Source organism: Colletotrichum fioriniae (genome assembly GCF_027942845.1).
Source record: "Colletotrichum fioriniae strain IMI 355084 chromosome Unknown scaffold_11, whole genome shotgun sequence".
Lineage (NCBI taxonomy): Eukaryota > Fungi > Ascomycota > Sordariomycetes > Glomerellales > Glomerellaceae > Colletotrichum > Colletotrichum fioriniae.
Genome location: NW_027076847.1, coordinates 783939 through 806107, shown reverse-complemented (window position 1 = coordinate 806107; position 22169 = coordinate 783939). Strand labels below are relative to the sequence as shown.

General features: G+C 52.9%; 7 protein-coding genes across 7 annotated transcripts; 4 read left to right on the top strand and 3 right to left on the bottom strand.

Annotated features, from left to right (window-relative positions):
- Positions 1 to 2: 2 nt before the first annotated feature.
- N0V96_008847 (uncharacterized protein) lies at positions 3 to 1058 on the top strand (the record flags this gene model as incomplete). Its single annotated transcript, XM_053188781.2, has 1 exon — positions 3 to 1058. One exon carries the CDS (start codon positions 3 to 5, stop codon positions 1056 to 1058), a length of 1056 nt encoding a protein of 351 aa, XP_053053547.1.
- Positions 1059 to 2391: 1333 nt separating this feature from the next.
- N0V96_008846 (uncharacterized protein) lies at positions 2392 to 3584 on the bottom strand (the record flags this gene model as incomplete). Its single annotated transcript, XM_053188780.1, has 2 exons — positions 2392 to 2541; positions 2709 to 3584. The coding sequence occupies 2 exons, from the start codon at positions 3582 to 3584 to the stop codon at positions 2392 to 2394; spliced, it is 1026 nt and encodes a 341-aa protein (XP_053053546.1).
- Positions 3585 to 4607: 1023 nt separating this feature from the next.
- N0V96_008845 (uncharacterized protein) lies at positions 4608 to 6054 on the bottom strand (the record flags this gene model as incomplete). The annotated part of the gene is made up of 3 exons (XM_053188779.1): positions 4608 to 4688; positions 4761 to 5777; positions 5839 to 6054. The coding sequence occupies 3 exons, from the start codon at positions 6052 to 6054 to the stop codon at positions 4608 to 4610; spliced, it is 1314 nt and encodes a 437-aa protein (XP_053053545.1).
- A 755-nt stretch (positions 6055 to 6809) lies between these two features.
- On the top strand, positions 6810 to 7928 carry N0V96_008844 (uncharacterized protein; the record flags this gene model as incomplete). The annotated part of the gene is made up of 2 exons (XM_053188778.2): positions 6810 to 7246; positions 7334 to 7928. 2 exons carry the CDS (start codon positions 6810 to 6812, stop codon positions 7926 to 7928), a joined length of 1032 nt encoding a protein of 343 aa, XP_053053544.1.
- A 1411-nt stretch (positions 7929 to 9339) lies between these two features.
- N0V96_008843 (uncharacterized protein) lies at positions 9340 to 9810 on the top strand (the record flags this gene model as incomplete). Its single annotated transcript, XM_053188777.2, has 2 exons — positions 9340 to 9538; positions 9623 to 9810. The coding sequence occupies 2 exons, from the start codon at positions 9340 to 9342 to the stop codon at positions 9808 to 9810; spliced, it is 387 nt and encodes a 128-aa protein (XP_053053543.1).
- A 2589-nt stretch (positions 9811 to 12399) lies between these two features.
- On the bottom strand, positions 12400 to 14660 carry N0V96_008842 (uncharacterized protein; the record flags this gene model as incomplete). Its single annotated transcript, XM_053188776.2, has 2 exons — positions 12400 to 14545; positions 14605 to 14660. The coding sequence occupies 2 exons, from the start codon at positions 14658 to 14660 to the stop codon at positions 12400 to 12402; spliced, it is 2202 nt and encodes a 733-aa protein (XP_053053542.2).
- Positions 14661 to 15408: 748 nt separating this feature from the next.
- On the top strand, positions 15409 to 21418 carry N0V96_008841 (uncharacterized protein; the record flags this gene model as incomplete). The annotated part of the gene is made up of 5 exons (XM_053188775.2): positions 15409 to 15580; positions 15637 to 15687; positions 15738 to 19145; positions 19737 to 20626; positions 20762 to 21418. 5 exons carry the CDS (start codon positions 15409 to 15411, stop codon positions 21416 to 21418), a joined length of 5178 nt encoding a protein of 1725 aa, XP_053053541.2.
- Between the last annotated feature and the right edge of the window lie 751 nt (positions 21419 to 22169).

Genomic DNA, 22169 nt, shown 5'->3' with positions numbered 1-22169 from the left:
TAATGTCGGCAACAAAAGGTCTGGCCCTCGTCACAGGCGCAAACGGCTTCATTGGAGCCCGAACAGTCGAAGCCTACCTCCTGGCTGGCTACTCCGTCCGCGCCGCCGTCAGGACCCAGCGCTCCGCAGACGAGCTCACCGCCGCCCTCCCCTCGCACGCCGCATCGGGCCAGCTGTCCACGGCCATCGTCCCAGACATCATCGTCCCAGGCGCCTTTGACGAAGCACTCAAAGGCGTCACCTCTATAGCCCACCTCGCAACACCCGTCAGCTTCACTAACACAAATGTCGAGGAGGTCCTAGGGACTGCCGTGCAGGGCACTCTCGGCATCCTTGAATCGGCGATAAAGGAGACCGGGTTAAAATCCTTTGTGTACATGTCGTCCATTGTGGCGATCCGCGGCTCGAGTCCCAAGTTTCAGGGGCGTGTGGTCTCGGAAGCGGACTGGAACGATGAGGCGGAGGAGATTCTCGAGAAGGCAGGCTCCGAGGCGACGGGCCACCAAATTTACGGCGCCAGTAAGGTCAAGGGAGAGCGCGCTTTCTGGGACTTCAAGGAGAAGAATAAGGACAAGATCAACTTCAGCATGACGGCCGTCAACCCGGTGTGGGTCGCTGGCCCTCCGCTCATCCTCCCCGAGGACCCCAAGAGGCTGAGTGATACCGCCATCATTGCATATCGCGTCATGAGCGGCGAGGAGGTGCCGCCCGTTGGACCTGGCAACGGGACGCACGTTGACGCCCGTGACGTCGGGCGTCTTATTGTGTTTGCTGCTGATAGACCGGACGTGTCTGACGGGCAGCGCTTCATTGCTGGTGGGAATGGTAACTTTGCCAATATTCAGGCGTATTGCGACCTGTTGAGGAAGGCGTATCCTGAGAGGAGGGACATTATCCAGGAGGGAGAGCCAGGGAAGGGGTATCTGGAGGACTACGGCGAGCCACCTGAGTCACGGAGGGTGGATGCGTCGAAGGCTTCAAAGGCGACTGGACAACGTTGGATAACTTTTAATAAAATGATTATGGATGCGGCCAAGGCTTATGAGAGGTATTTCTAGATGTTTGTTTTGGTCCTTTTCTGGACCATAGTACAGATTTTCATGGAAAGAGAAAACGTTCAATGAAGCGGCATAAGCTGCCCTGAGAATTGATAACTTCAGTGATCTCTCGGTCTCCCTTCGTGTAGAGGCGCCTTATCAAAGCCAGGAAGTTAACCTTAGCCAGCAGGGTCCCTTCTCAGTCCTGAGTTGTTTTTGTCAGCTGGAAAATTTAAAACGATGATAGCATGGTGTACGTGAAATTATTACCTCCTCCGTCTTAGCATGTGCAACCGACGACGGCCACTTCACAGCAACATCCGTCGCCGCAGGTCTGAGGCTGATTGGCAGGGCATGACTTGCCATTCCAGAGTGAGCAGCTGTTGGCAGCTACACCGTTCGCAGCCATGAGGGTAGCGACGGCAACAAAGAGCGTCTGGAACTGCATTTTGTAGGGGTTGATCGACTGGAGGAATGAATTGGTGTGCTTCGGTTGCGTACTAATATCAGGCAGATATGTCGATGATACTGTTGGTATTGTTTGAGGAAGGCGTGATTCTTTATATCTTCCTACCTAATATGCTATCCCACATAGTTGATGATATAGAGTTCTTCCAATATGAAATAATCTTGGCGAATGTATCAAAAATTGATGAGATGGTATTCAGTAAACACCAACGCAATTAATTGGGAGTGCAAATTTAGGCCAAATCCGCCAATCAAATGAATCAAAAGACACATCTTTCTCCATTCTGCCCCAACTATAACCCGAGTCAGCACAGCCGGCGGGATGGGGCGGGTCAGTATCAATTACAGCTCGCCTGTGCCTCCAGATGAACTTGTCGATCAATCTTCAGGGTGTACGGAGCAACGGGACTTTAAATGTCCACTTGGCATCCTTGCTGACTTCCTTTCTCCCCCCTAAGTCCGCTTCTTGCCGCTTACCCAAGCTCGTTCGTATGATAACTGCCACATTTCTAATTAGCAGTTAAACTATCTTTTCCTTTCGCCCATGAAGCCACATCAATGGAAGTAATAATTCGTGTCATGAGGATTCCCGAAGTTTCGCGATCACGTGCCACTAGGCTCGAGGGTGTATCTTGTGAGACTACAAAGGCTTGGTAATATATCAATTGTAGTCTTCGTATCTACTCTTATCAGACTGAAAGACTTTGTCCATTCCTCTTCATTCATTCCAGAAAGACCCCTCTAATGGTACAATGTTGACTTCCGCCCTCCTAATACCGTATACGTTGCCCCCCTTCAGGCTTCAACTTCCTGTCCAAGGAACACTGCACGTCTTCAAATTTTCTGATGGCGACATGGTATGATTAGGCGTCGATAAGTGAGTCCATCACATCAGACCGCGAAGGTAGCGACCCTCCAAGATATGCTCGAAGTTGTAAAGGTCGATGTTGTCCTCGGAAAACTTGCGAAGGGAGCCGCGGTTGATCTCGACGTCGACGACCAAGAGCTTGCCAGTGGTCATGTTGTAGAAGCAATGCTAAAGTTTGAACAGAATCAGGGTCAGAATGAAGTCCCGAGTAGCAAGGTAGGAGAATGAAAGGGAAAAAAAGAAAAAAGAAAAAAGAAAAAAAAGAAGAAAAGACACTCAGAGATATCCCAACGGAGCTCGAACTTCAATTCCTCGTTGAACGAAATAAAACTGACCTTGTGCTTGTGCTTCTCATCCTTAACCACAGTACCGTCACTCTTGACAGGGTGTCCAATCAAGACAGCAGCAACCAAGAACTGCACGCCATTGCCAAACTGAACATCGGCGATCAACTTATCCAGACCCTTGACCTCCATTCTATCCTGGATATGCGCAACAACAGACTCCTCATCCTTGCAGACAGCGACGAAAGTCTCGTACGAAAAGTGCGTGACAAAGCTGTCAGAAAGCCGAACCGTTTTGGCGCGCGGGAAGGACTGCAGGAACCCAGCAGGCTGCGCACAATCTCTGACGGTGCCGACGACGCCCTGGATGTGCTCGGCATTCTGACAAGCAAAGGGGCTCAACAGGTCTGCCATGGTCGAGAAGCGCTGCGCGCCCGAGTCGACGAGGGAGTGGGCCCAGTAGAAGGAGCGGGCTTCGTCGTAGATCTGGCGGCAGGTCAGGAGGAAGGCGCTGTGCTCTGTGGTGGCTGTCCAGGCCAGGGACGGGACACTGCGAAGGCGGCGGTTATCGCGGACGAGGACGATGCTGTCGCAGGTGACTTCGGAGCCCTTGACAACTTGGATGTAGATTTTGTAGCGGATCTCGTAGGGCAGGCTGAGGAGACTGCAGCGGCGCTGAGCGTCGGTGATGGCGGGGTTGTTGGTGCTCGCCATGTTGATGTGGTTGACGCCCGTGGTGATGTTGTCGACGTCCATGGTGGTATTGTCGACATCGATGTCCATGATGGTATCGTCAATATCCATGGCGGTGTCGTCGACTTTCATTGCGTTGTTCTCGACTGCCATCGCGGTGTTGCGGCCTCTACGGCCTCTGCGACGTCTGCGTCTAATGACGGTAGCTTGTCCGCTATCGTTACCAGACCACATCTTCGCGGTAAATGAATTGACGATGTCCGCGGTGAAAGATGTAGATGGAGATGAGTTTGGAAAAGAAATTTTCTGTTTTGGAAGGAAGGCCTTTTTTGGAAATATCCAGGGCAGTGGGCGAGGTAGAAGGCGCTGGAAGTCATGTGAGAAGCGGATATCTGAAGAGCGGCAGCCTTGATGGTGAAGACAAGGTGGGAGGTTCACGAGTGAATCACATCTTCACGGAGAGCTTCTAGTTGGCATTGAGTACGGGGGTGGTGAAGGGAGATATTGTTACTTGGGAAGCTTGGACTTAGACAACTTGTCCGGGCTTCAAAGTAATGGGTATTCAAGTCAGTACATACGATACTGTTGAGCCCAGCAGACTTGGGCTGAGCACAAAGGCATTGGAGGTGCCAGGAAACACATTGCACCTGTAGTTAGTCCTTCAGGTTAAAAGCAAATCAGAATCATCACAGCCTCTACTCTTTCATGACTTTGTTGTCTGGTGAGCATTGTGCCCTACTGTGATCTTCTAGAAAAGTTTAACATCACTGGAAATAAGCCTCATTAGCTATGTAAGAGATTTTGAAATCTGCTTAGCTCTTCCTCAGAGTCTCAAACTCCCTTCAATTGTCTGGAGGATAGTTTGCCATATTACTGTTGCGAAATCCTGTGAGCCCAATACAACATGCGAGAGGCAAAGCGGAGGGCGAAGAAAGATGAATCTCAGTAAGAATGTAATATGTAGCATTAGTGAAGGCTCAATATAATCCAGCGCGATACAGTAATGATCAGGCATGGTAGTAGTGAAAAAGGAAGAGTCGAAAGAAGTCAGGAAGCAAATATTATCGATCAATTAGTGAACAAGTGCAGGTGCAGTAAATATTGTATGAGTCAAGCTTGCCCATCATCCGCAAACCTTATCAATTCATAGATGGCTAATTAGATGTACCTGCTCCAGAAACATCCTTATGTCCTAGGATTACTAGAAGCACCTATCGATCTCTCCAAATCGATTTAAGAAAACCTAAGACTAAGTGTCTACTTGGCAACAATGGCCTCGCTTGCTTTCAAGGCACCAACAACCGTGAAACAGATCAGAGGTGATACAATATAAGACATCTGGAATCTTGTCAGCGAAGACTCATATCATGCATGTGTCAGAGGGCAAGAATCCAGGAGGTGTCAACTTACAGTCAAAAACTTGGCAATCAACATCTTCAGAGAATCCTCAGACCCATCAACATCCGCCAGCGCGGACAACTTCATAGCCGGAGGTCCAGTAGGCATAAGCATCAAGCAAAACCACAAAAGCGCATCCTTGGTCAACAGTTCCGTCCTGCTAGCCAAGAGATAAATCACGCCAATCGAAATGACGGGCCAGAGAATGAACCTAACAAACGTGACCGCCAAGAAAGGCACCACAGGCACCTTGCTCTCCTTCGAATCCTCCCCGTTCTTGTACTGCAAGATCGCTTTGGACAGCTTGACGCCCACGACGATGACCTGCAGCACGGCGAAGAGCTCGCCGACATTCTTAACTGAGGACGTGAGCCAGGCGTTGAAGTAGCCGCCCTCCTCGGGCTCGTTGAAGAAGAGGCGGTGGAGGGCGGGAACGAGGCCGAGAAGGGCGCCGATGAGCGCGCCGATGACGGGGGCGTTGACGAAGCTGTACAGGAATTCGAGGATCGAGCGGGATGTCGGGGATAGGTTGGACCAGTATTTGTTGCCCTTGCCGTAGACGCGGTACTTTGTGCGGGTGATTCTGGTCACGGTGCGGTCTGGAAGCAGGGAGGTTTGCTCGTTGTGCTCGACGGCGTCCTGCTCTTGGGACTCGAGGTCTTCTTCGCCGTCGCTGTCATTGTCATCGTCATTGTGGTCTCCCTCGGCCTTGTCAGGGGCTTCCTCTTCTTGGCCATTCAAGAGTTTGGGTCCCAGAGCGAATGTGAGGGAGTTGCCAATCATGGCATTCACCAAAAAGTAGCTCTTGGCCTTGGTGACGACGCCAGAGCTGTCATCGATGGAGCTAAGGATGCCGGTGGCGTCTAGGGATTGCACGAGCAAGAGGGGCAGACTGGTGGTGTTATTGAAGGCGATGGCTGGGATGACCCAGTCTGGCATGCCAAAGACTTTTGTCAGGACGAAGCCGATGCCAATTGACACGGTAGTGTAAAAGATGGCCCAGATGATGATGGGGACGTATCGGATTCCCTGGTGTATAGGTCAGACGAGACGGATATAAGGTGCCGAAGGGTGGGCCCGTGGAACTTACAGTCTCGAGGTCAAGCTGCGATCCAACATTCGTGATCAGGAGAGCAGGAAGCGCCATTCGAACGCAAAAGGTCGAAATCTTCTTGCTGCTGCGGTCGTCGAGGAGACCATACTGGGCGGCAATGACACCCGCGGAGATGGTGAGGAGCACCGATAAGGAAGCTTGGAAAGCGCCCAAGAAAGGGACGAGGATGCTTTCTGCCGTGTTGTCTGACATGATTTCTGCTAATGCTTTCGATCACTAAATTATTAGCAACATGAGGGACAAGAGAAGGGGGACAAGCGCGATTTTAGCAACTTCGATTGAGACACGCGACAGCTCAGCTAGACTTGTTCCTTGCTGTACTTGCGCAGGGACAGAAATGCTTGGCGTGTGCGCTTGGCACCAGGAACGTGAGGAGGACGTGGACGTCACTGTGCACGGGCCAAGAACGCCCCTTGATAGCGTCTTGATGATGAGATGAGGTTTTGGCTTGGCTGCTTCCGGGCGCCTATGTTGATGTCCATAAGTTCTTCGATCGTGGTGCCTTTTCACAGCTTTTGTGGTGTTTCTGAAATGCCAAGCATCGTCGATGGAAGGCACGGCGGTTTTTGGTCACGGTGTGAGCGAGGTGTGTGATCCAAGCTCCCCGGGTGCCATGGCTCGGTGAGCTTCGCTGGGAGCTTCCCGTCACCGTGAACACAAAGGGAGTACGTACCGTTTTATGCACAGGAGCTGTGCAACAGGTCTCCACAAATAGCCGAGCAAAACCGAATTGGTGCGAACGTCATTGTATACTCACCAATGGAGCTTCTGCTCCTCAATTGCTGTCCTCGGCACAACCTCCAGCTCTATCGGCACAACGTCGACATCGAACTCTGCGAATCGTTCAACGCCCATCACCGCGATTGAAAACCCGTCTTCAATCTCGGATTTCTTTCTTTGGATCGTTCTGCATTCGCTTCTCACTGCAGCCTACCCCAACCGCCACAATGCCTCCCCGTCTCGCTCCCCTCCGGATCGCAATCCGCATCCCGCGCACCACAACAGCAAACTCCAGATCCGCAGCGGCGGCTGGAGCATTCTACTCGACCTCGACGGCCGCAGACTCCAACCAGCCGCTCATCACCGTCACACAGCTCCCGGCGCCCGGGTCCGGCCACATTCGTATTCTGGAGCTGAACCGGCCCAAGGCGCGAAACGCTCTCTCCAAAGCTCTTCTCTCCCAGCTGCGCGCTGAGGTCGACGCCGTCCACGCCCAGTATGACCCGGAAACCGGTGCCGAGGTGCCGCCGCAGCCAATCTTTGGCGGCGCCGCCGGCAAGGACGTCAAGGGCCCCACGCGCGCCCTGATTCTCGCCAGCGCCGTCGAGACGAGCTTCTGCGCTGGTGCGGACTTGAAGGAGAGACGGGGCTTCACACAGGAAGAGTAAGTTGTCAGCTGAGGGCCAGTTGATTTGGTATCTCGTCGATGTTTCGAGGAAGAGCTAGCTTGCTAACACATGAGCCCGCGCAGGACGGACGAGTTCCTCCATAATCTCCGCTCCACCTTCACCTCCCTCCAGAACCTCCCGATCCCGACAATCTCGGCAATCTCCTCCATCGCCCTAGGGGGCGGCCTCGAGCTCGCCCTCTCAACACACTTCCGCGTGCTCTCCTCCAACGCCCTCGTCGGCCTCCCCGAGACGCGTCTGGGCATCATCCCCGGCGCCGGCGGCACCCACCGCCTGCCCGCGCTCATCGGCCTCTCCCGCGCACGCGACCTGATCCTCACGGGCCGCCGCGTCTCCGCACCCGAGGCCTACTTCTTGGGCATCGCGGATCGGCTGGTGGACATTACGCACGAGGAGGCGGAGAAGGCGGGCGAGGGCGACAAGGATAAGGGCGTGTTGCTGGCGGCGCGCAAGGCGGTGCTGAGCGAGAGCGTGAGGCTGGCGGGGGAGATTTGCGAGGGCGGACCGATTGCCATCCGTGCTGGGCTTCAGGCTGTGGCGTGGGCGAGGGAGGAGGTTGAAAACAAAATGTATGAGCGGGTCGTTGCTACGGATGACCGCAATGAGGCGCTCAAGGCGTTCCAGGAGAAGAGGAAGCCTGTCTTCAAGGGCCAGTAAGGCTGTGTAGTATGTGTGAATATCTATGGTCTAGGTCGGGCGTGGGAGCTATGTATTTATCATTTGATAGTAGCCCCGAGGCCACGGTGAGATGGGTCAGCTTGGGGGAGGAATTTCAGCGACTTGAGGTTGGACCTATATGTAGCGGCTATGTTTGACACCTTGTCCAGTGAGTTGTTCGTTTGACGATGCTGTGGTATTATCATTCAATCGATCATCCAAGAGACTTAGGGCACATGAACAAACTTGAAGAAGTTCCGATATGCATGTCGGGTGAAGAGAGCTCATAAGGTCCACCTCGGATCCGTGCCGGGTGGTGGATCCCGGTGCGGCACGGATGAGATCGAGATTCATCGTGGCGGGGAACCTCTGAGAAGGTGCTGCTTGACTTGATGGGGACTAGGACCGAAGCTGGGGCTTTTGTGAAAGGAACGAGTGCCAAGCTGACTGTCTAGCCAGAATGCCAGAATGCCAGAATGCCAGAATGCCAGCTTACCTTGGGCTACCTACTTCTCTTCATTCCGCCCTGCCCTATCTGGATTAGCTTTTCAAACGCTGAAGACCGAGGCTATGCAAACAACCCAAAACAACGTGTACAGTGGCAGAGAGGTTGGTGTTAGGTAAGGCAGCCGGTGGTCTGATGGAGGCCAGGCAAACGTAAGTAGATATGGCGTCATATTCTCCAACACCAACCGCTCATTCCGCGCAAAGAGGTCGAGAATCGGGACCTGGACGGTATATGTGCCAACTCTTACCAGCACTGTCTACGGGCTGCATTGAACGTGCATTGGATCAAATGTCAAGCGGCTGGAGACTGGAGGGATTGGTCCGGGATCGATGATGTAGGTGTGATACAATTGTCTTGGTGGTTGTTGGGACGTCATAGCGCCTCTTTTTTTTTTTGCTCCCCTTTAGTCCAGCCCAGTGCACCTGCGCTGTACAGGTGGAGATTTTGGGGGGGAAGTTGCCGCCCTGGGGTGCAGTCGGGTCAGTGCATTCACGAGTGTTCCAGACCGTGTTAGTGCTAATTATCGCCTACTGCCCTTTCCTCCTCTTTCGCCTCAATGGACGAACCCCATGACATCACGGGTAGCTCATACGTAGCTCAGCTTCAACTCGGGCCTAGCTCCCCCTTTTTCGCACCTCACCATGGGAGACACAGACTGGGACGGGAGAAGGTAAGCTAAGGGAGGTACGCGAGCGAGGGGTAGCTCCTTCCGGGTTTCCTCTTGTCTTTCATATTTGAGCTCTCTGGCTGCACTTTCACTCTTCTCTACCTCCCTTCTTACCTGTTCATCATAACATCAACAACACCTCGAAAGTTTCAAACGAATCAACCGACGACTTGTCACCATCACCAATAAACCCTTTCACAAAACCACTACATCACCAATCACACAAACACATCACAATGTCTTTCCTCATCGAAGCCACCGGCCGCCGTCTGGCCACCATCCCCCGCGTCATCCCTAGAGCCGCCGTCGCTGCCCCCAGAACATTCACCACCTCCTTCGCCGCACAAAAGTCCGCGACAGAGACCGTCAAGGACGGTCTGAAGACTGTCGATCGCAAGGTCAGCGACAAGCTTGTTGATGGCATCAACGCTGGCGGTATGTTTTCTTCTCTCCTCCCAAACCTAACTCCCCTTGTCAAGGTACCACGTCCTTGAAAGATACTAACATATCCTTCAACAGCCAACGTCGCCGAAAAGGTCAAGCAAAACGTTCCCAACACCCAGGGCGAGGCTCAGGGCAAGGCACAGGAGCTCAAGGGCGAGGCTGCCGGCAAGGCGCAGGAGCTCAAGGGTGAGGCCAAGGGCAAGGCCAACGAGCTTGCTGGCAAGGCCAAGGGTACCGCTGACCAGGTCAAGAAGAACCTGTAAACTTTGACCAGTCTTCTCAAACAAAAAACTTTGCGGGACGGAAGATGTATGACGACGATTTTTAAGCATGCGTTATGAAAGGCCGCTGGAGGACTGGAAATGTCTTATGCGCGACCTATTTGTACACTACCACACCACCTCATAGCATGGAAGGGGTTCGAGGGTGACTCCATGGGGCGTTTTAGCAAGGTCAAATCAACATTGCGATTGATCACAACACATTTTGAAACACTTCGTTGGTCAACATGACCTTCAATTGTCAACTACTCAGTGTCATGGCCACTAGTCAATCCAACGATCACAACACTTTTACGGGAGACATGTTGCATGCAACGATTTAACGTGTATCCTGCTGTTTCTCAAATACTTAAGCTGGTAACAGCTGTCTCCAACTCCCCCTTCAAATCGAGGTATCTGATGGTCGAACCAGTACTTGTCCGTGACTACTAAGACCTTAGGAGCACATAAATACCATGATGGAGCCATATTCGTTTACATGGGGTTGCTCAGATCCATCAGAACCTTCACGCTAGGAGTTTCTTCAGACGTGATGCGTGGGAAGAACTTTCCAGAAGAGGATTCGGTGGAAGGCTCAGGGACGATATCCTTGCTGTGACGATGTTACGAATCCAGCAAGAGAAAGTATGAAGTAAATACAACCCAGCTGACACAACCTTGTATTCTCAAAACCTATGGATGGCCAGTACTATAAGCCGCCAAGGATAAGTATCTCTCGAAGGATGTAAATCAATGTCTTAACGGCTGGAAGTCACCGCTGAATACTAACCACCAACACAGCAACTCGATACGAAGGAGCGCAGGAGAGAACATGTAAAAGGATCCTTAGAGGACGATTTACAGACTACCGCAACAACCCAAGTCGAACCGAGGCCTTCAATGAGATGAGCTGGAAGGCGGCAAACTCTAAAGGTCGGACCAGGAGGTAAACCCATCCCTAAAGTCATCGGTCCCTCTCGGCAGAGCCCACTATATAATCAGAACCAGCGCTTGACGTTAGTATTCATCGTCCTTGTACCGCACGTGAATACTCTCATAAAAATAATCGGGACGCGAGGAGATGTGTGCAATGCAAAATTTTGTCAACCTTGAGGTAAGGTACATACGTATAGAAGCGATGAGTGTCTCCGAAGGCTGTGTGAAAGGACTTGGCATCCCCACATCAATGGCTGGCTGATACCAATGATGAAGCCACTGCTCTGCCGGGCAATCGATACAACGACAAAGAACAAGATCATATACCAGGGGATGAATGCCCTGACCCTGGCAAGACCCGGCAACACGGCACCAGCGAAATTCGTCCGGTCCGTCAATGATGATGAGAGCCAGAGCGAGAAAACAGTAAAGACTAGACGCATACCATCCATTTCCAAGGCTGCCCGAAGCATCAATAAAGCCCGTCTGGATAGGATCTCGGAGCCTGGGGATCGATACCATCATGCCGCCCAGTACGCTTGCCGATCAGCTTCGAGCGATGATACAACCCAGGCTCGGGATGAAATCCAAACCTGCTTTCCCGTGTGAGTGTGAGACCAATGGGCGCCAACTCAGCCCAAGATTCAAGGTAGATTGAGGACACTCTGCAGAATGACCACGGTGCTGAATTGCAAGCTTCACATAATTTCCCTGGGAATAATTCTAGCTTGTCCTACCTTATTCTACAAAAAGTAATGACCTGCTCCTCACACCAGAACCAACTACTATCCTGCAGAGATCCTTGATGCTACCCAGATCGAGTTCACTGTCGTTCTCGATATGCCAGAGCCGCACGGGTCTGCTCAGGCGACAGCAGGATAGGCCGCCTCTAGTATCGCTGTGAGTCCTCTGGTCAAAGACTCCAGAGCTGGATGTGACTTAAGAGTGCAAGGCTGGCAGGTAGACATGGACAGGTTCTGAGCCTCAGATAAGGAAGACGATATGGATCATGCAAGACACATGTCGAAAAGCAGTATCAAGATCACGCAAACATCAAAAGCACAGCATGAAAAATGTACCGACAGAACCACCTCCCAACCCTGACATCCCCCGCCCCTCCCATCGTCCTCCAGTCAAAGACCAGAGTCAAGGAATCAAGGCAGATAGCAGGATGACATGATATAAAAGGCCGGGAGAGCAAATGGTCAATCCGCAGACCGAACCACCCGCCCCCACCCATAAAAGTCCCTGTCCATAAAAAGTAGAAACCGTCGGCGTTGACACATCCCATCATGGAGTCTTCTTCCACCGACAACACTCCATCTTGAGCGATCTTGTGCCTTGCGGATCCGAAATGTCCCAGAGGATGTGGAGGTCTGTTTGATGTACCGCTCGTAATACAGAGCTGGATCAAGGATGAATCTCTCCTTGCGCTCCACCTTGACGTGCGGATTTGCCATGGTCTTCAGAGAGCCATGGCTAATGATATGTTGAGAGAAAAGAAGGGAAAAGGAAACTTTCACAGATATGGCACAACGATATTGATGTTGTCTTCGGCGGGAACTCGCAAATCTGGGTCGGTTGCCGGGACGGCCCATGGGGTATCGTACATTCTGGTCTCGTCTCGTCTAGGTCAGGTCTCGTCAGCAGCAAACATTAATGGAACGACCGGTCCTGGTCCTCCTCGAAGAAGACCTTCTTCCTTCCGCTACCCCGGTCGTGATCCAGATCCTCCAACGCCTGATCAATCTCCAAGATATCCAACATCTCCACCTCGACGTCGCGCGTCGTAACGTCATCCTGTAAATCTGCGGCGGCGTTGAGTGTGTCGGCGAAACCGAAACCGGACTTGGATCGTCCGATGGGAAGCGTGAAGTCGTGTGTCGGATCCTCGACATCGATGCTATCGCGGCCATTTGATTTCGCGCGCAGACTTCTAGTCTTGTTAACGCTCAGATTGAACGACACATTTCGGGGCTGATCGGGGCGAGGGTGGACAATAATGGCGCTTGGCGGCTCTGGCTTGCCCTTGTCGCCAAAGAGACGTCGTCGAGTTGAGACAACAGTTCCGATCTTGGTGCCAGGGGTGTCCTCGGACTCGTGCACAATCACCAATCGGCTCTCGCCCATGATAAGGACCTCAATCTGCAGACCCCCATCATTCTCCTTCAGTCTGGCAAAGTTGACGGCGGCACCCACGCCACAGCAGCGCTCTCCGAGAAGTCCGGTGGACAGATCTTGCAAACGGATCATTCGTGTTGGAGTGGTACCGCTAAAGAGGTTCACACCTCCACCAGAACTCCGACGCAGCTGCGCATCCCAGAAGCGCGAGACGGCGGGGATGACAGAGACATTATCCAGTCCGCCAATCCAAAGCACAACACTCTCATCAGCTGAGCCGGGGCCTGAGCCACTGCCGGGCAAGGGCGTCACCACAATACCGCCTCTGACTGACACAAGCCTTTCCAGTGAGCCCGCAGTACTAAGCGATGCTGCTGCATCACGTCGGCTGTGGGGTGTTAGGGGCACAAACTCGCCGTTACCGTTGGATCTCGGTACGCTTGCTGTCGTCCTCAAAGGTCCTGTGCCTTCGACGTGACCAGTAGCGCTGAAGGCTGTGATTGCGCCACCCTTGATGCCAGAGCTATTCTTTCCCATGATGGAGGCACCCAACGGGCTAGCGCCATCCACATCCCAGATACCCCAGGTACCATCGGCGAGCAATGCGAGGACGGCTCTGCCATGGGAAATCCATGCGGCATCAAGAATAGGTTTGCGTGTTGACGTAGGGCGGGTGAATGGCTGAAATAGAGAGAGCAACCAGGAACCTTGGCTAGGGAATGGTCCGGTGGCTTGGTCGTCAGGAGGAAAAGAGGGTAGCGCATAGTCGTAGATGCGGACAGCGTGCGGAGAGGCTACCGTAAGGATCTGGGTGAGATGCGTCGGGTTGAATGAGATACTGGAGAGGGGGCTGGGGAGATATTCGGTTTGGAAAGGGTTGATTCGGGCACTGGCTTCGCCTGGTTGGACATCAAGAGGCACATCCCAGAGACGGAGGGTGCCAGATGCCTCGCGGGTATGAGCGGCGACAACGAGGCGAGGCTTCTGGGCACTTGATGCGCCGGTCTGTTCTCGTATCCGATCGGAGCTAGACGAAGCTTTGGGTTTGATTAATGACATGGCAATGCCTTCACTCCGCTTGTATTGGCCACCAAGAAGGACGACTCTCTCTCCCCATTGGCCAGAACCAGCCTTTCCAGCCAGAAGGTTGGACATTAGCTCAGGACGTGCCTTGCTCTCGGGACTCGGCGGTGTAAGAGGAAGGGTCACGACGTAAACCTCGTTGGTTGCGCAAGCCACTGTGAACACCATCTTTTCCTTCAAAACATCGGCTCCTCCCCAGGCAGCATCTTCGGCGGAGCAAGGCGTCATAGGCAGGACGGCAAGATGCAAAACAGATGTGCCAAGAGAGAGGTCGAGAGTCTGAATGATTTCAGGGTAAGGTCCTTCCTCCTCGGAATCTTCGAATTCGGGCTTGTCGGTAAAGGGCGCTGATGCCTTGCCTGCCTTGGATGGCGGTTCGTCGTCGTCGGAGTCGATGATCATAACGGCGTCGTCTGGAGCACCATTCTGCTTCTCATTGGCAGGTTTTGCCTGTTGCTTCTTTGATGGCTTGAAGCGACGTCCACCTCTCCATATTATTGTAATGCCATTGTCGTGGCCATAGAGGAGGATCGTAGCTCCTTGAGGAGACTGGACAGGGTAGGTCTTGACATCGTTGATTCGTCTCGAGAGGTTGTAGCTAGAACTGGTCAGCGCGCTGCCTTGAAAATAGCTTCCAGAACTGCCTCTACAACGCACGTGTATTGTGTGTTTTGTGATGTGCGCCGGACACGGGGCGTTGGCTGAGGGGCCATAGCTGCCCAGATGTAAAGTTGATTTTGCGAAAGCTTGGGCCTCGGGTAATCGTCGTGAATGGCGGCGTGGAGATGAACAGCCCTCTCTTAATTTGAGAGCAATCGATGTAGTGTGGAGGAAGATTATATCGCCCGGCCGTCGAAAATCGTAGTGATGGAGGTGCGTTGACTTTTGCGCAAGCTACACGTTGATGCCTCTAGTGCTGTAGCTGGGAAACAAAAACGCGATGGGCGTCGCGAAAAGCATCGAAATGGTGTGGCTGGAGACTCCACCTGCTCTTTCTGCCGGGCTGACGATGTGGCTGGTGAGGGCGGTCAGCTCACGTATGATTGGGGGGCAGCCATTCCATCTGGTGCCAGCTGTCGCCGACCCCTCCAAAGCTCTCATCTCGTCCCCAAGACTGCGTGCCTCCATCCTGCCCGACTTCCGCTTGAATAAGACGACAGAGGAAAGACAGATCAAGTTGGACTTCCTTTGCACATTCCTTCATCTCTTGAGGCTTCATCTCGTTCACTTTGGGAGTTTCCCTCCATGACCTATGAACCACAAGTTGGTCTGAGACCACAATTCGTCCTCTTCTCTTCCTACTTTGTTCACGCGGGCAAGCCTTTGGTGGTGGGACGTCGACCTTACAGGGGCATTCTAACACCTTGAAGCATACAGAGACTGTACTCCGTACTCCTCTCTGCCTTCATTATCAAGTACATTTACATCCTCTGAGTCCTCCCAGGCTCGCTTTCAGTTACAATGTTCACCCCAACTGTTGCCAACTCGACCTCCTACTTCTATGCGCTAGGCAATACACCGGCTATCAACCTAGCCAAAAACCTGCCTAATGGAGTCGATGCCAGTCTACTACTCCTTGGTTGCGGCGATGTGAGAAACATCATTTACACAGCCTACAATGAAATTGGACTACGTAAGTGTTGTATAGGTCTTGCTGAAAACAAATCCACCCGACTAACTCGCCATTAGCTGGTCGCAATTTGGATATCACAGTCAATGACATCGATGAAGCTATCTTGGGTATGTTCAAGGTTCGCACTCGTCATTGAGTATTTGCTGACCATCTGAAGCGCGCAACATCTTTCTCTTCTCTCTGCTCATCGATAATAACAATGTCTCCGGAAATACCCCCTGGAACTTGTACTACAACCTTCACATTGACAGCTCAGACCTACACATTCTATCATCTCAAGTCAAGAAGCTGCTCAAAGCATCAGAGTCTCTGAAGTCATGGAAAGCAAGCTCATACGGCAAGGTCCTGCCCTTCTGTGATCAGGCTACCCTCGATGACGTTCGTGCCGTCTGGATCAGTTATGATAATGCCGCTGCGTCCGATAACATCATCGCCAACTCCGAAGCCCTGACTGCCAATCTCAAACACTCTATTGAGATGAAGAGAATTGCCTTTGGCAACGCTGTAGCTTTCACCGGTTTGCGATCAGCTGCTCCTGCTGCACTACAAAACGCACAGGAAGTCACCGAAGCTTCTCAGCAGTTCTGGAAGTCCGCCGACGCTACACCCAACGGTGCCGTCAGCAACCCAAACCCCCTCTTCTATGCCTCACTGTCGAAACACCACCTCTTGCACTACGGGACCGACCCTATCCTCGGCTTCCATCTTGCTGCGGCCTTCATCCCCTTGACCGACCAGTCTCCTCTGAAGCCTGACCAACAGGATGAGAGGGCCAGGGTTTTCTCGGCTGCAAAGACACAATTCCGAGAGTGGGCGGCTGCCTGCGGGACTCTTCTTCGGGGGAAGAAGTTGGTGATCCGTTCTATCGCCAGTGAAGCTCTTGTATTCTGCCACACTCTGCAGCACTTAGTCGTCTCCAAGGAGACGTCTGCCGGGTGGTACCGTCGCCAATTCGATGCCCGCGTCCTATCCTTGGACCAAGATGTGTACGGCGCCAAGTCAACAGCTCCGATCGCATTCGATACCGTCGACACGTCCAACCTTGCAGACCACTTCGGCACACTAAACATTCTCATGTCGGCTCTACCCTTGCTCACAACCCACCCCTGGTCGGCTGTCTTCACCGAAACCCTTCTGAAGAGAGAAAGCACCGCCAAAGAGGCCTTTGATACCCTCTTGTACGGCCATGGGCCCACCATATCACTGCTGGTAGGCGCAAGCGCAGTCGAATACTGGACCAACTCCACTGCCGTTTCAAGCGTCGACGAGATCCTGATCGGATTGAGCACCAAGAGCATCCAGGCGAAGGGCGACGAGGTGGCTCAAGTGCACAGTCGGATTACATGGAAACAGAGCAAGCTTTTCTCAGGGGTCCATGCCTCCGGCCCCCTCGCAATCGAATCCGAGGCGCTAGCCAGCATCTTCTTCAACCTCTACCTTAAGGTCTTCGCGCACGAGAACCCCATGAAGCTGCTGTCCATTTCGAAGTCATCCGTTACGCAGCTTATCCGCAACACGGCCTACTCCCACTTCCACCGGGGTACCCTCGTCTCCCTTCTCCATTACCTCAAGCTACGTCTATCTATCGACAATTTTGGAAAGGCTTGCGGATCTCTGCTCCAGAAGGTATCCACTGAAAGAAGCCTGATGTTCACGGGCAATCTTAGACAAGATTTGTCTGTGCAGATGCATACTCAAGGAGTCGACTCAGAGGACTGGCTTCGTGGAGAGATCAAGCCTAACCGTAACCTCGGCGGGTTCGATTCCTGGACATCGGTCCCAGAAGTCGTGGCTGTGACTCTCGTTGTCCCGCGGGCGAAAATTGCGCGGGTCTTTGATGGCTCTGACCAAGCCAAGATAAGTTCTCCCACTATCAGAGGGTCATTGGTTTCTGGTGAAGACGCCAACCACAAGTGGCACAACTTCTACGACGAAGTACAGCTTATCTTTGGCACTGTCAAATCCAGCGGTGACCGTAACACCAGCGACTTCTCGGTCACCGTCGATGCAGACCCAGCAGGTTGGCTTGGGGAATCTCCGCTCATCGCAACCTTCTACGTCTCTGCTGCGGCTTTACAGGTGGAACGCAAAACTTCCTATGTCCGCCTAGAGGTCCTGAGCTCTGCTCAAAGTATCGCCGTCTTCAGCAAGACTCTCGGTAGCGAACTCAGAATCTTCCAGGCCAAGTTGGCCGACGAGGATAGCGTCTTCATCACCAAGTACATGCCCGGTCAGACGAGATATCCGGCTGCTTCTGAAGCTGCGGGACTCGTCGCGGAAGCTGATTTCGAAAAGAGCAATGACACAGAATCATCCTTCACCGCCAATGCATCACAGAGACAGGACAGAATCGAAACCATTACTGGCCATCTCGACATCTTGTCTGCCAAGGGCAAGAAATTCCTTACTGACAAGCTACCCATCACCCTTGATCAAGTGTCTCCTTTCACTGTCAACGTCGTGTTTGGTGAAAAGGAGCTGGTCTATCCTCTCACCTTCCCTACTCTAATCGACGCCAGCAAGGCGAAAACTCGCATCGCTCGTACATCCGCCTACGTCGAAGTTATCGCCCCCTTTGCCGAACCTAGCAGCGATCCAGAAACGAGCACGGTGCTCACCGACTTTGTCTACCCGACTCAGCTTGCACGAGGTCTCTCAAACACCCCAGCCGATCTCAATACCCCACACCTGAACCTCGACCGCCTCCCCGTCATCAACGTCGCCAAGAAGGATGAGCTTCCCTTCCTCAACACTCTCCTCTCCTTCGAGTTCTCGGTCCGTGAAAGAGCACTGCGCGAGCGAATCAACGCTAGCAGGCTCGACCTCGCCCCCTCGCCCCGCGTCAACTTCAAAGAGTCGATCTTCACCATGACCATGCTCTCCACGGGTCAGCAGGGCGGCCAGACCGGCCTCTTCTGCCTCAACCATCCAGACCGCGGCGGCATTCACATGCTCTTCTTCGTCTCCGCTCTACGTCTCGATGCCGCCTCTGCCTCAGTCGTCCTCGATGCCGCAGTCCTACCGTTCACGCTCCCCATTATCAAGAAAGTAGAGCCCTTCCTTCTGCTTCTGAGAGAGCTCGAGATGGCCTCTGTCACCGTCAACGACGAGGAACTCATCCTCTGGAAGAAGGTCCTCCCCGCCCTGGCCGAGCGTACCCGGACGTGGAATCACAAGTCGTCGTGCGAGTACCGCAAGGCCGGCGCCACCGTACCCCTATCTCTGGAACCCAGCGAGCCCGTCCTATGCTCCTGCGGCCGCGGGCAGTTCCCAGAGAACTTCATTGGGCTCCCAGAGTGGGATACCGCGTCCAAATACGCCACCCGCATTGCCATTAGCCCGACATTCGCTGTGCCGTTTGTGGAGGAGATTGTGGACACGAATAAATACAAGGATTATCGCGCTAATGGTATGACGCCGCCTAAGGAAAGGTGCACCAACTGTGGCAAGGAGCCGACGAACGGCGCCGCTCTGAAGAAGTGTATGCGCTGCTTGAGTGTCAAGTATTGCAGTGCCGACTGCCAGAGGAAGGATTGGCGAAAGCATCGTGGCGAGTGCAAGGAAAGTGAGGCGTATCAAAAGTGAACTCGACATTATTACGATTGAGAAAATACAGGGATTCTTTTGCCAAATTCTCGGCGGCGTTCAGTCAATTCTGTCCCCTTCCGGTGCTCTATCCTTATGTGAAAACTTACATCGGCTACAGCTTAGTATGAAGTTTCCAAGCTCCATATATGCGGTTACCCCTGAGGGGTCTTGGGCTCGAGGTAGGTCAAGCATGCTTCTGCGAGCGTTGCTGACATTTCCAGTCACCACGTCATAATAAGGCGGCCTCACGTGCTTACTGCCGTCAATTCGAACAGAACATTTCACAAAAGGGACGATCGCATGATGTTTTCGCAATAAGACTTCCGTGGTTCAATCGAGGGAGACTTATGCAGGCTATGTTGAGCGACCAACGGCGTCGCGTATTCTGACTTCTACACTTCCAAATTTGGACTGGGCACCTTTCACCTTCTTTCCCCTCTTTTTTCCTCAGCTGAGAAGCCATCTTTTGAAGAGAGAACATTATGCGAAAAACGTCTCGCAGACGGAAACGTTGCCGTCCGACCTCGTCTCGGCAGTGTTTAGTTGAGAACCGTTCTTATTTGTTCAGTAATGTGGCTTCTCAATACGAAGACCCTCGCCCTTGAGAGCTTCACGGACCCATCAGAGGTTGAGTACGCGATACTCTCGCACACATGGGACAACGACGAGGTCTCTTTCCAGGAAATGTCCTCCACCGCTATGGCAACGACGACCAAGAGCAAGGCAGGCTTTGGCAAGGTCGCAAAGACCTGTGAAATTGCACAGGAGAAGGGCCTGGGATACGCGTGGGTCGACACCTGCTGTATCGACAAGTCCAGCAGCGCCGAGCTCAGCGAAGCCATTAACTCCATGTTTCGATGGTACCAGGAGGCGAAGGTCTGCTTGGTACTTGTCTCGGATCTCCGCCCGGAAGTTGGCGGCACTGGACCTGGGGTCTATGAGATATCCGACCTGTCTAGGTGTAAGTGGTTCAGTCGCGGCTGGACTCTGCAGGAGCTCATCGCACCGACTGTCGTGGAGTTTTACGATGCTGGGTGGGCGTTGAGGTTCTCCAAGGACGAGTGGCCGGTGTGCCTATCTACTATAACCAACATCGATGTCGAAATCTTGACATTCGAGAAGGAACTATCCGCTGTTCCCGTCGCCGTCAGGATGTCCTGGGCAGCACATCGCCGAACGACACGTGTCGAGGATCATGCCTACTCTCTCCTCGGGCTCTTTGACATCCATATGCCCATGATCTACGGCGAGGGCCCCAAAGCCTTCCAGCGGCTCCAGGAAGAGATTGCCAAGGGCACGGATGATTTGTCGCTTTTCGCTTGGGTAGCAGTTGATGAAGAACAGCGGTACAGAGGCATATTTGCCAAAGAACCCGCGGAATTCATATTCTGCAGCAATTATAGGCGATACAACGGACTTACATCAGACCGGATCGAATTCTCCATCACCAACAAAGGCGTCCGATTTACAACCCTCTTGGGCATGGACACGGAGGCAAGCGCCACTTGGTCTCTCCCTTTTGTAACATAAGGCCACTGCCAAATTTGTCATTATTCACATCGCATTCACATCGGCCTGGTCTTCACCGCCGAGGGTTGGGTCCGCGCGACGCCAGAGCGCTGCCGTTACGAGAGTGAGGGGCGGCCCTCTGGCGGTTTCATCGACATATGCGTCAGGAAGACGGTCTCAAGCTCAGAGAGCCGGAGACTCGAGCAGCGGCCGGGCTACTTCTTCAAGCTGGAGTGGCCTCCGGGAGACTACCTCAACAGAAGTGGCAAGCTTCTCTTGGTCGAGCCAAGCGATCTCTGGGAACCCGTCCATCGGGGATTCGTGGGGGAAGCTCAGACTGAAGATTTTAGGGGCATCATCGAGGTGTCTTTGCACGCGCTGCCGGAGGATGTTAAAGTCTCTTTATTCCTATACAAGGCCAAAGATCAACCCCCTAAAGTCCAGCTCTTCCTGGTCCCAGACTGGCCCTGGGAGCTGAAGGAGGGCCAATACCACTTCCCTGAGTATATGTTCTCGAACATGCATATGGAGTTGTATAAGCGTTCCCTAGTATATTACTCTCCTAGTAATCTGTCGTCTGCTCGGGCCACTGCCGACGATCGCCAGTCCCCTGCCGATGTGACCTTCACGGCAGAAGTGGACGAGGAAATGCGCCTTATATTATCTTGTAAATATATCAAGGGGCTTCAAACGGCACAGGAGCCTCAAAATCACAGGAGCAGGAAGGACTTCCGTTACTAACTAACAACTCCGCGCAGAGGCTTTCTGATGAACCCGAGAGTTGATATGTGCGAGGTTCGGAACAGCTCTGTAGCCATCTCAACATGTGGCAGCACATCTTCCAGAGATAGAAACCCTATAGGTGAACGCAGCCAACATCGATCTAGCTTTGATCAATATCAGAATCTCCATGGTCTTTCTTTCAGTCCGATGTTAGAGATTTCAAGATGGAAATAAGGCCGCTTTGTGTTGTCGTCCCCATATACTGATTGATTCTCACAAAATCCTCGTAAGCTCGTCAATCCTTACCTACTTACCTTAGTATCTTGAGTTCTCGTATACCCTCAATCACGTTTCCATCTACTCGTCCCCAAATCTCCTCACCGATCATCGATTGATTACCGGCGATGAAGGACTGGGTACCTGATGCTTGCAATACCGTTCCTTCCTACGGCAGACCTGATACGATATAAGTCGGACGAATAACGCTACCAAACATCTTCCCAGCCCTCGTCGACCTAAAGACCAAGCAACGACGTTTCATGCCCCGGTGTCCCCATCACGACGTCATCCCGAGCGTCCGGATACCACACCGCGAAACCCGGCACTTGGGAAAGGATCTGTACTCGGTACCAGAAAGTGGTAGTGCCCGACGGCACATATGTCAAGCAGCACAGAACCACCTCCAAAGTCTAGCAACTATGTCATCTCTTCCTTTGGAACCAAGCTCAATTCACTGTGAAGAAAGAAGAGCCTAGAGGAGGGGAAGAGA